Genomic DNA, 12,365 nt, shown 5'->3' on the forward strand with positions numbered 1-12,365 from the left:
TTATTTCTTCTACACATCCCGTTATCAGGACTCATTCATGGTGAGCCTGCTTTCCTAGGGGTGGTCCTTTGGCTAAGGAGTTGATTGAAATGTCAGGGCTCCACCAAGTCTGCTATTTAGTCTCTTGACAATAAAGACTTTAACTAAAGGCTCATTATTGCTACTGTAGCAAAATGAAAGATTCTTTGCAATGAGTTTGTGGTGCTTTGCTTCCTGGGTTTATATTAGAGAGAAGAGTCTTTGGAAACTATCAGATATAGATGAGAACAGACATCTTAGTTTTGACTTACTGTTTCATAAAATATTATTTTCTTCTGATGCCCTTTTAGTTTCTGGTTAATTTAAAAGTTTTATGCGTATGTATATTCCTGTGTGAGTGTGTATATGTGTGAGTACATAAACATATATTTATGGCTCTACATGTGTCTACAATACATGTAAAGATTAGAGGACAGCAATAGGTATTTTTCCTCACTGTACTTGGAGCACACTGATCTATCTAGAATGGCTGACTATTGAACTTCAGAGAGTTTCCTGTCTCTCTCCCCCTCACACTCCGAGCACTGGGGCTACAGACACATGCCTTTGCACTCAGCCTTTTATGTGAGGGCTAGCGATTCGAACTTAAGTCTTCATGCTTGTGATGTAGGCTCTTTACTGGTAGAAGCATTTCCACAGACCATAATGCTATCTATTTGCTATTATTTTTAAGTACCATGCCATGTTATTTTGTTCCTATTCCTCCCTTTCTCTGCTATTCGCCCATTCTTCTCCTCCCTTCTTGTCTTCCCCTCCCCCATCTCCTTAAACAGTTCTCTCTTCTGTTTTCTGGTCACATGACTCCATTATCCTTTATTTTTTTCTAAAAATTAAAACCCAGCCTATGGCACATTCTTGTAATGCCATTACACAAGAGATAGAGACAGGCTTGTGGTAAGTTCGAGGACACCTGGTATGCGTAATGGGTTCCAGGATACTCGCACTTGGAAAGCAGAAACCTATTTAAAAGTTTTAAAGGAAGAAGAAAGAAAAAAGGAAAAACGATGTAAGGAATAAATATCTGCTAGCAACCCTACTTTTGTGCCAATCCTGTGATTTTGAAAGATTTTTTTTCACTGTTATTTGCCCATTGGTCCTTTATCTTCTAAGCATGTGTATATATACACTCTTTAAATGCATTAGACATTTATTTTGATCACGAATGCAATGAGTGAATAAATAAACTCAGTATCTTTTCTCCCCTCTGAGTCTCTTTTAAATAGAAAAATGTGCTAAATGTCTCTTCATGGCCCACTTGGCCACCGCTGCCCCACCTACAGCTTTAAAGAGACTGTAACTTGATCTTCTGAAACCCTGCTGAACTACAGTCCACTCAGGTACAGGACTCCTGGAAAGGATGTCCTACTGATAGTGTCGGTAGTCTCCGAAGGGTGAGGGTGGCAGCTGGCTTGAGGGCACCTGCAAGTGATCTTCTGCAAACTGAGGGCCATTGGGAAACTGTGCAGAGGCAAACCTTGTCAACAAGATACCAGCTCCTTCAATTAAAGCTAGGAGAATGCCTCCCATGGCAGCCGACCCCACCATGGCGACTGGTCCATTTCTTGCTGCCAGAATGGCTCCTGTTAAGGCACCGCTAGTGATGGAGTTCCAGGGATCTTCTTTGCCTCTTATCTGAACCATACTACAGTCAATCATGGAAAACAGTCCTCCCCAAACTGCAAAGCTACCTCCCAATTGTGGAGCCCTGGTTTTAATAGCTGTCAAACTCCCTCGGAGTCTGTGGTTTACTCCCACTGGAGAATTTCAAAAGCCTTTGAAGGCTTGAAAGATACCACCACCTATGGTACCCATGGTAAAGGCACCACCACAGTTGTCCACGATTCGCCAGGGGCATGGCTCCCTTGCATATTCCTCCATCTTGGTTCCCGATTTTGCAATATTTATCTCAACTGGTTAAAGAGTAAAATATCACCAGCATTTACAGTGTCACATGGAACAATTTTTAAAATAATATTTTGCTGATCTCTGCTTGCAAATATGTTAAATAGTTATTAGTAAAATAATGGCAAATTTTAAAAGACTGAAATTATCATGTTACTCCAGGCAGAGAGAGATGCTACCACTCTTGTAAGCTTCCTGTATCCTGCAGGTTGTATGGGCACATCTATCTAGCAAATGCTGCTCTCCATTTCTTGTATAAAAATTAAAACCTATGAGAGAGGAAAGGTGTGATACCTGATGCAAACGTCAGCCATTGTGAGCCGTCTGTGAGCATCAGCTGGCCCTCTGGGGGCCAAATTTCCACTCAAAGCATCTCTTCTTCCTCAAATATTTCATTGTTGATCTTTAAATCATGAACTCTCTTTTGTAAATATAGCAATAACATTCTTATCACAAAATATTAGTAATTATCTAATAGCACATATCTAATCACTTTTCAAATTATGGGGTACTTTTTTCTCATGTGTTGGTTGTAAATCAAGACCCAGATGAGGTTTGTCCATTAAAATTTACTCTGGTGGCTCAGTGGGTAAAAGTGGGTGCTGAGTAAGCAAGCATGACAATCTGAGTTCAAATCCTTAAAATCCGTGACAAAACTGGATGTGGAAGCTCTCTGGCTTTCTATGGGAAATCGGTCAAAGAAACAGGAGAAATCTGAAAGCTTATAGGCCATCTAGCATGCATATGCAGCAGGAAAAAAAAAACAGAGAAAGCTTGTCTCAGACAAGGTGGAGGGTGAGGAAGGCCCCAGATTGTCTTCTGAAATGTCATATATACCTGCATTCACACACAAGAATTTGTGTGCATGTACCATCCCAACACACACACACACACACACACACACACACACACACACACACACACACACCCCACTAACTGTCGTTAAGGTCCAGTGAATCTTTTATATCACAAGTTTCCCATCACCATTCATTATTTTCCATGTAACTTATTACAGAAGTCAGTGAGCTTATTTCTGCCACAGAGAGCCCTTCAGTCTGATATAAGGTATCCCATTGCTGTGGCTTCATACATAGTATGTTTCTTGTGACCAGGACTCCTAGTAAACTGAGATTTATTGCAGGTAGCTTAATTGGATTCAGGTTGTTTGCCTTCCAGTAGACAGTGGTATGGAAGCCTGTCTTTGAAAGCAATGAAACCTTTCTTGGCTCTTGTTGTACTGGCCTCACAGAACGAGGGTCCTGGAGATTTATGGTCATGAAAGCCACCCTAAGCCAGTAGCTTTGGGCTTCATATGACTTCAAAGAATGAAATTCACAGACAACAAAACACGAATTTTAGGAAGAAGTCCTTTATTACATGGAGTTATGAGAAAGAAAGGAAAGGCAGAACCCCTGTACAACAGAAGGAGTCATGGGGAATAGAATACAACTGAGCCCCAATGCCTGAGAACTAATTAAGATCTAGGGGATGGGGGAAAGGGAAGACCTCCCTCCTTTCCCATGGGTAGGTCTAGTTCTTATTCCAGGTATCCAGGTGCCTGCCAGGTTCTGTCATGTCCTCTAAATTGCTTCCTGGAAAGGGATACTCCTTAGGGGAAAAAAGAGAGGGGGAAACCATTCCCCCTTTCTGGCATCTCCGGTCTCTTGACATGGTGGAACTAAAGACATTTTCAGTTTGGACACTTCTGGAGTCCTGTGCCTTCAGCAAGATCATTTTCTGATTTTAGCCAGGAGAGAGAGACTGTTCACTTTTCTTTGGAACCTTTCCACGCCAATATGCCAGTTTCATCACTGGCTTCATGGGTAGGGTTTTCAGTGGCATCGGAAGCACGCCACCATTTATCTTAGTTTAGTGATGTTAACGTACATTGATCATAATTACTGAGATCTATTGTATTAGTGGTTACAAAGTATTGGAACTCAAATTTTATTTGCATGTGTCCTCTGATGAGCGCTGCTGAACTCATAGGCCATTTTCATTTTTTTTTCTAGAAGCTCCCTGTCTGCATCCCCCAGTTTATGTTTCTGAACACGTATGAGGGATTTTCTTTTCCACCTTTAGATAAGGCATGTATGTGAGGAAGATAAACAATTTGCTGTTATGAAAAGAAAAGATTAGACTTTGAGAAAACACTGTAAGTCATGTAGGGGGTGTATGTAACAAATTGGTGAGACATGTTTACAACTTGTACAGCGATGAATGCTGAGCTCAGTAGGAACGCTTATATCACAGCGACTGAAGCGCAGACCGACCAGTACATATGAGTCCCGAGTTCAGACTCACTCTCCACCCTGCTGTACAAGCTACTTTACCACTAAGTCCTGACCCCTCTGCACTACCTTGATGTTTTAGATATACCATATGAGAAAATACAAGCTCAATAACTTGTAGCCTCAGAGACTTGTTGATCACAAGGAACTACAGTGCTTTATGCGATAGCTTGACGGTAGACAGTAATTTCACCCTTCTCTTTAGATTCCATTTTTATTCTACCCTTCCATGTGGCAGCTCATTTCCTGTAGGCCTGTCTTCCTGTTTGCTATGACTCAGCAAAGAAACGGAGTAGCTTTGTTCAGTGAGGTCTTTGTGCGTCAGTCATTAGTTTATGTCTGTTCACCAATACAAATTGTTGTAATTGATGGTAGTGCATGCTGACTTCCCTCAAGCAAATAAGTGCAAACCAGAACGCACACTTCAAGTGCTTCAGGTATTTCATAGTTCAATAACAAACACATACCACACATACTGCAGTGTTTTGGGTCTTTGTTTTGGTGTGTGTGTGTGTGTTTGCATATCTGTCTCTCTGTGTGATTTGGGGGTTGGGGACGGAACCCAGGATTTTCCAAATGTCCAGTTTACCACAGAGCCATTCCCTAATTTTTATAATCTATCACCCTAAAATTTCCGTTTAAGAATTAAAATGTTATTTATGCCCAGACCGTACCACCATGTTTGTTGAAAGCCTTGCAGAAAGAGTCTCTTTAGTTTTAATAAACTGCTGTCTAACTCTTCAGGGCTTGTATATCCCACCGGAGCCTCGTGGCCTATATTAATGATGTCCTATTTTCTTTTTGGGGGAGTATAAAATAAACTGGACTTACCTTGTAAGAGTTCTATGATTGCAGCAACCAACCCTGACCACCACTTAACAGTGTTAGGAGGAAGCATTTGCATCTTTCACTCCTTGCTAGATGGGGTTTTCTTTGTCTTTTGTTTGAAAAAGAATCTTACTATGTATTTAGCTTACCCTGGAGCTTGAACTTGAATTGCTCTGCGTCAGCCTCCTGTAAAGAACTGGGACTGCACTTGGCTTCGCTGTTTTATTTACACATTGATTTTCACCAAGAGCCATTTGAGGTGATGTCTAAGATTTCTGTGTTGCAGATGAATCATTGTACATCAATATCATGATGAAGGATACAGTCAGTGAGCAACTGAGCTTTTCATTTCATGCTCAGGCAGAGGCTTCTGTGTCCTACTTTTCCTGGCCTGACTTCTCTGGACACCTGCCTCTTTATTACATGTGTCGTGGTACCTTTGGATCTGTGACTTGATGCTTGTGTGTGTTTTCTCTTCACAAGGGATCATTTCTTAAAGCAGTCCAGCAATTTAAGAGGCGTGGTTTACACTGTTCTCAGAGCAGCCACTAATTGATACCTCTTGAGGAAAGACATGTTCTCTGATATATGCAAGGTTTCCCACCAGGCAAGATGCCACTTTCTTCTATGATTAGTCTTCCATCCTGGAAAATAGGGCAATTGAGAAGTTTGGTGATTTTTTTCTTTTGACATTAATGCTTTTGTCAATATCCCCAGTATATACTTCTCAGTTCATTTTACCATGTGTTAAGATTAACCCTTTTTCAATTTCCATGAATTTTAGAGATTCTGCTATCTGAAGCTTAGAACTATTTTACTGTACTGTGGGATATCTTGCATATTTTTGTAATAGTGAATGCTTCTTACTTTTATACAAAAACTCAGAAAAGTGTCCATTGGGTGAGGAGTGGTGAACAAGCTAGTGAAATAAGCAAATTCCTAATAAGATCACAAACTAAACTGGTCTGATCGCATAGACCTTTAATCCTATAATTCTAGCTACTTGGAGACAGAGGCAGGTGGATGGCAAGTTCATGAAATTTGTAGGCTACAGAGAGAATTCAAAGCTTGCCTGGGTAACTTAGTAAGAATTTGTTCTCAGTTAAGGAGAGAGAAGGTGGGGAGAGATGAGGAACAGGAGGAGAGAAGGAAACAAAAAAAAGGGACACATAAAGTTACCTCTATATCAAGAAGGACTTGAGATGTTTAATTCCACACATGCTTCATTACCACATAGGAAAATCGACAGTCTTGGGGGAAGTTTGTCATATTTTAGCATAGCTGAGCAGAAGTTAGGCTATTATAAAGCATACAGAATAGCATTAGGAGTGAAGGCTTCACGATATCCTGAGGAAGTCTTCAGTGGTTCCTGTTGCTTTCCCAGCCTTCAATCAAATTCACAGCAAACAGTAGGTGTCCAGTTGACGCGTGTTGAGTAAGTTCACCTCTAACCCCGCCATTACCTGATATAGGTATGGATTGCCATTTACCTTTCCTCAGAAACATCTTAACTATTTCTTAGTTCAGGTGTTACTAAGATAGACAAGAAGGTGATATATTTTTATGTTGTTTCTACCCTTATATAGACTATTCCTAACAGAAGTTGGGAGCAAGGAAAACAAAGATGGGTTTGGTAGACTTAAGACTGAGATTCCCAAAGCAGTCTGCACAATTCTTTTCAGGAGCCCCATATGTATCATTATTCTGAATTGCAGGATTGTTTGTCTTTCTGAAGTGGTATCCCTTGGCTTTGGGATGCAGGAAAAACTGAAGCTGTGACAAGCTGATTATCATCTTCCTACAAAACCATGGCCAAGATCACCCCTAAATTACTGGGTATCAGCAAGAGGATATGAAATGAAGAGGGAAAGGTGACTCCTTTTATCTAGCTCTGCTGACTACCCCTAATACGAGGACAGTCGGGATAACACCACATATCTGGAAGTGGTGCACAGAAAGTAGCCTCGAGGCATATTGAACCCCAGAAGTAATCCCATGCCACAGAAGATGAAAAAGAGCCAAACAATGGAGGGGAAAGTAATGGAAGTATGTTGAAGTCATGAAATGTCAAATGTGGACTATATGATTGCTACGGGTACAAGAAACAAAACCCCTTGAGGACTTCGATCATCTCACTAAAGAATAGATTACCTCTGTGGTCACTTCTTCATCATAAACATCTTAAAGGATTCATTTTATAGAAGAAAATGCATATTAGAAAAATCTGTATGTCTTGATACTTACAGAAGCTAAAGAATTTCACAGTAGCGGATGAAACTATTAGTAGTGTGGTCATCCAAAGTCTGTCAGAGGTTTCTCACCTTTTGACACTAAGATATGATGCCATTTGCTAGTGTGTCAGGCTGCATTCATAGCTAGGTTTTTTTTTAAGCATTGCACCCTATTTCTTAGCTTATCGTAGACTTCTGAAAACAAAGGAATCTTTTATAAAAGCAGGATGGTAATCATTTTATTTTTGCAGTTGCAAACGTTAGGGGACATGTGGCGTAGCCCAGTGAGAAAAGAGACTCCCAAGGAGAAGACACCATACCAAACCTGAAGAAAACTAATGAGCAAATTGGATTCAGACCCCAAGTCCTTTGAACTCCAGCCCTATACTTTCTGTATCAGTTCCCTTTCACTCGTGCAGCCCTGAACTCATTTTTCTCACATCCCCTCCAAGAAGGTAGGGACGGAGACTGCAGGGCAGGATAAAAATGACTGCACCGGAGGAAGGCAGAGAAAATGAAAAAGACTAAATAAAGTTCATAGCAGGAGCAGGGGCGTCTCTGTATATGTAACATAGCTCTTTCATTTCTAAGCAGTAGGTGCTTAGAATTTTCGTTTACACCATCTATAGATATTTATAGAAAATATCTGTGTCACATGGCAGACCACTTAAAGTCATTTTCTCAGCTTAACACTGGAAGACATTCATGTTCTTATGGTCACATAATTTTCAAGATTTCTGGAGGTATTGTTTAGAGTTCAAGTCAGGCTGAATGGCCTTGGGAAGGACTGTTAATTCACTCACGCAGAGACTGAGTACCAACTGCATGCATGAGGTATGCTGCAGTATACATGCTAGGTTCTAGTATACATGGCTGAAATACTCCAAGGAACCAGTGGTCCTACCCATATAGAGCCTCTGTTTTGCTGTGGGCAGCCAAGTTGTAAGTGGCTAAATGTTTAATATCACACAAAGACTTCCCTGGGTTTAACCAGAAAGAGGAATGAGAGATGGGGTGAGAGTTGGCGATTTTATATGAGGTATTTATAAGAGACACACAGGAGAGGTAACAACACAGCAAAGCATTCATTCATTCATTCATTCATTCATTTATCCATTCATTCATTCCAACCCAACACCATGAATGACTCATCACAGCAGAATCACTTCTCTCCAATCCTTGTTTTCCCTCTAAGAATAAATGAGCAAATGGATATTGTTGGGCCCTAGAAAAGTATTTTCAGACGTACTACTATAATTACTTGTTGTTGGTAGTAGTGGCGATGTCAGTGGTAACTGTGGCGCCGGGGCTGGTGCTGCTTGTGGTGACAGTGGTGGGAGTGGTCATAATAGCGGTAAAGCTCATGGTGCTGGTGAGGGTGGTAACGGTTAATGGTGGTGGTGCCTGTGGAGTGGTATGCATGTGCGTTTGGGTTTGGGGTGGGTTTTTAGTCACTCAATGCTGAACTCTTAATTGCTGTTTATGTGACGTATATGTAACTCCTAGAACAAATGGCCGTGGATTTTGTGTAACTCTGTTGATTTCTGGTTTGAGTTTGCAAATCTTTCTCTTCTGATTTTGTAGACTTAGAAGACCCCTCCGTCCTTAGGAACTTAGAGAGAGCTGCTCTGGAAACTGCGTGGAAGTTAAGAAGACCCGTCGCTGTGCTGGGGACCTGAGCACACTACTTCAATCCCAATGTTGCCCTGACATTTGTATCTAAGATTCAAGAAGATTAAAATTAAAAAGGTATGGATCTGCAGTTTAACTTCTCGAGTTTAAAGGTAAATATGGTACATTTAGAGGCAGATTACTTTTATTGCCTTATCCCCAACTGCCATTGCTTTTCTCTGTGTCTTTTGCCTTTTAAGGAATTTCTTTTCTTTCACTATAAGTTTTGTGTGTTGGGATAGACATGGTACAACGGGGAAACTGGGTGAAAGCTGCGCCATTCTAACAAGGATCAGATGGGCAGAGGGCAGTATGACAAAGGGCATAGAGAACAGGGAAGGTCTCCAACAGAAAGAAAAGAGAAATTGTTATAGATGTCTATGCCACAAAAGATGCAGACAAGAAGATGCGTAACTAGATTGTTCTGTGTCATACACGCTTTTATTTTTATTTTTGTGTCTATGGAAAGCTATTGATAAAATTTTCTACTTTCTTAAGAGCAGCACTGTATTTCTCTTGGTTATATGCCTATGCTTGGGAAGACTCTAAGTTTGAGTCAAAGGAATCACATGACTTTTAAAATGATAACTATCATGCTTAAAGTAATTAAAGGGCAATCATCAGCAGGTGCACGTGTATATGCTCTTATGCAAACATATTTACTATACAAATAATTTGTTGGATGCATCTAATTGCTTTCCTTCTGTATATATCTCTGTATATACCGATGTTTATGTTTCTACATATGGAGGATGTCAAAGAAGGATAGACAGAGAAAGAATGACTGGAATGATCATTTATAAGTATTTATGGTAAATCAGATGTTGTATTCTGACATTTGCAAAAATTTCTCTATATTTCATGACAACCACGTGGAATAGAGACTTTTGTTCCCAGAACATTTCCTGTGGATGAGGGGTTCAGGGACCAGGCTCTATTCTGGTCTTATTAAAATTCTAGTTTATATGCTTATTTGTATAGAAGAGTGCAGTCACATTTATACCTGGGGAAATGGCTAAAGAGGAGCACACAGCATATCTAGGGGACATTGTAAGGTGTCTGAGAAAGCCTATTGGATCTGAGGTGCATCATCCTCGGAGGACAGGTCATCTGAGAAGCCACCATCTGAGAGAGGCTCATCTGCTTAAGAGTGAAGCTGCCCATCTTCCACCTGACAGGAATCCAGTTCATGAGGACAGTTGAGGAATGGTAGCTGCTCAGATGGACAACAGAGAGGGGTGTCTGCTACGGGGAGAGAAGGTTGAAGAAGAGGAGCTTCTTCACCAGGCTGTGCAATGCCAGCACAGCTACATTAGCACCAGAGGGCATTGTGCAGTGGAGACTGCTACTTGTTTCTGGAAACCGGGCTGAGGCTGTGTTACTGTACTACAGGCAGCTGCTTCTTCATTCGCTGGGTGATGAGTAGATGAGGCTGGTGAGAAGCTCTTAGTGTTGTCTGCACTGGAGGAGCTCCTCTTCCTTTTCAGTGCAGCGGGAGCTGGTCTCTTGTTCTGCTCCATCTTAGTGGTCCTCGGAGTGGCCATAGCACCCATTCACGGTTCAGTGTTGATTGAATGTGCCCGGAAAGAGCTTCATGCTACCATCCCTGTGAAAAATGCCAACAGAAGTGACCCCCTACGTATGTCCCTGGTATTCTATCAGTACAAAGGCCCGATTCTCCCCTATCATGACTTTTATCTCAACAGGATTAAGTTTGAGTCTAGAATTTTTAAGAAAAAGACTGCAGAATGGAAGGGTCCTGATATATCATCATTTGTAGCCAATTTACTGTGCAATGTTCCTTCTCATATTGCACCAACCTTAAACCGTGACAATGTTGTCTGTCACTGTGTCCCCTTACGTGCTCACTCTTGTTGCCGGACCCTACAACCATTGGATCTGAAGGCTTTTTTCCCTCATAATGTCTTTGCTAGTGCAGTGTAGTTCCTACAGTGCTGTTCAAAAGAAAGTCACGTTGTTGTTTACTTACTGTATCTTCATTTCACTCATTTCAACTCCGAGATCAAAATTATGAAGTGGGTGGGTACTTACCTGTGACTATTTTGATTGAGAGTTGATGGAAGGTATGCATTTTCAGCAAAGATAATGGTTTTATATCTTGGTTAGGCGTTGACCATGACAGAATCATAGTTTGGTGCTCAAATTAAGTTTCTTTACTCTAAAGAGGAATTTAACAGGTTCCTACAATAAGATGTAAAAACCAAGACACACCGTGTTCGCTCTACAGTTCCTGGTGCTTAACCACATCGCATATAGTAGTGAGCTGAATGATTGTTTTACGGTGCCGTCTTCCAGCATCTTCCAATCATTGCTATTATATCTTCACATTTGAAATAAACCAATGAAATGTTTTTTTTTTTTAAAAAAAAAGCCTATTGGTAACTTAATCACTGTCTTTTGAGTCTCAAAAACGACGGTGGGGATACAAAACAAATTTAAAAACAGCAACAATATCTTATGATGCAGAGAGGTATGGGGGATAGGAGAACAAGGTGGGTTAGATGAGGGGTTGGGACCCTTCTTGAAGCACCATGAAACTCCCTTAGGCCTTGTACTCGGGAGAGATAAAGGAGCTGACCTGGTAAGAATCAAACTTGCTACAGCCACAGGCGTCTGTCACCTGTTTTTCTCCCTGCTGGAATAAGTGCAGTGCTTGCTTTCAGCTTGCAAGTGAATTGTCCTTTGAAAACAAAGTACAGTCACTTTCTACAAACTGTTTCCAGATGCTGGCAAGGACATGTGAGGTCTCTGATAGTCACATGACTCATATACCTCTAAAAACCAAAATACCTCTGAGAGGCCAGGGAGTGAGGGAAGGAATCATTCCCCCGCCCCCCCTTTTTTTAAATCAGAATCTGCTTTGTTTATAAATACAATTCTTTTTTCCTTTTAGACCAAAGGATAGCTTCAAAACAATTCACCATTAAATTTTAATTAGTAACTCACACCCTATTAACAAGATTACAAAAGCCAACTTGATAATTTAATGATTGGAAAGAAGAAACACATATGTAATGTACCATTTTGGGGTCCTCCCGGGAGCAGAACCATGCTACATAGTAGACATGTACAGTGGTAGCCTGTCTCTTTGCTCACACATCCTTGATCTATCAGGATCGATCACACTCTGCTTTGTCCCAGCTTCCTGGAGGAGACTGTGTATGGGGCTGGAAGAGGAAGCTCCTTGAGTATCGATCTTTAATGCAGAATGCCTTGTTCTAGGTGCTAGTCACTTGAAAGAGAAATTCAGAAAAGTTTTAGAGACCTTAGCTATAGAAATGTTCTTGGACAGCAGTGGACCAGTAAATAGAAAGTAAGCTTCTTTTGTTCACAAGGATATGAGGGGAATTTATGCCATGTGGTGAATGTTTATTAAGGGGTC

At 41.0% G+C, this 12,365-nt stretch overlaps 2 protein-coding genes across 2 annotated transcripts in view; one reads left to right on the forward strand and one right to left on the reverse strand.

Annotated features, from left to right (window-relative positions):
* Positions 1–1,225: 1,225 nt before the first annotated feature.
* Positions 1,226–1,920, reverse strand: LOC125401554 (mitochondrial import inner membrane translocase subunit Tim17-A). Its single transcript, XM_048435866.3, has one exon. It carries the CDS (start codon positions 1,693–1,695, stop codon positions 1,402–1,404), a length of 294 nt encoding a protein of 97 aa, XP_048291823.2. The 5' UTR covers positions 1,696–1,920; the 3' UTR covers positions 1,226–1,401.
* A 7,001-nt stretch (positions 1,921–8,921) lies between these two features.
* Sgcd (sarcoglycan delta) overlaps positions 8,922–12,365 on the forward strand; it is a 544,863-nt gene continuing 541,419 nt past the window's right edge. Inside the window, exon 1 of the mRNA XM_087910697.1 lies at positions 8,922–9,040. The gene's annotated coding sequence lies outside the window, so the exon portion shown is untranslated. The remainder of the gene's footprint in view (positions 9,041–12,365) is intronic.

The sequence above is a fragment of the Myodes glareolus genome, chromosome 9 (genome assembly GCF_982192425.1).
Source record: "Myodes glareolus chromosome 9, mMyoGla1.1, whole genome shotgun sequence".
Lineage (NCBI taxonomy): Eukaryota > Metazoa > Chordata > Mammalia > Rodentia > Cricetidae > Myodes > Myodes glareolus.

Coding starts and splice junctions, on each gene's coding strand:
- LOC125401554 (XM_048435866.3), bottom strand. CDS start 1,695: ATGATTGACTGTAGTATGGTTCAGATAAGAGGCAAAGAAGATCCCTGG.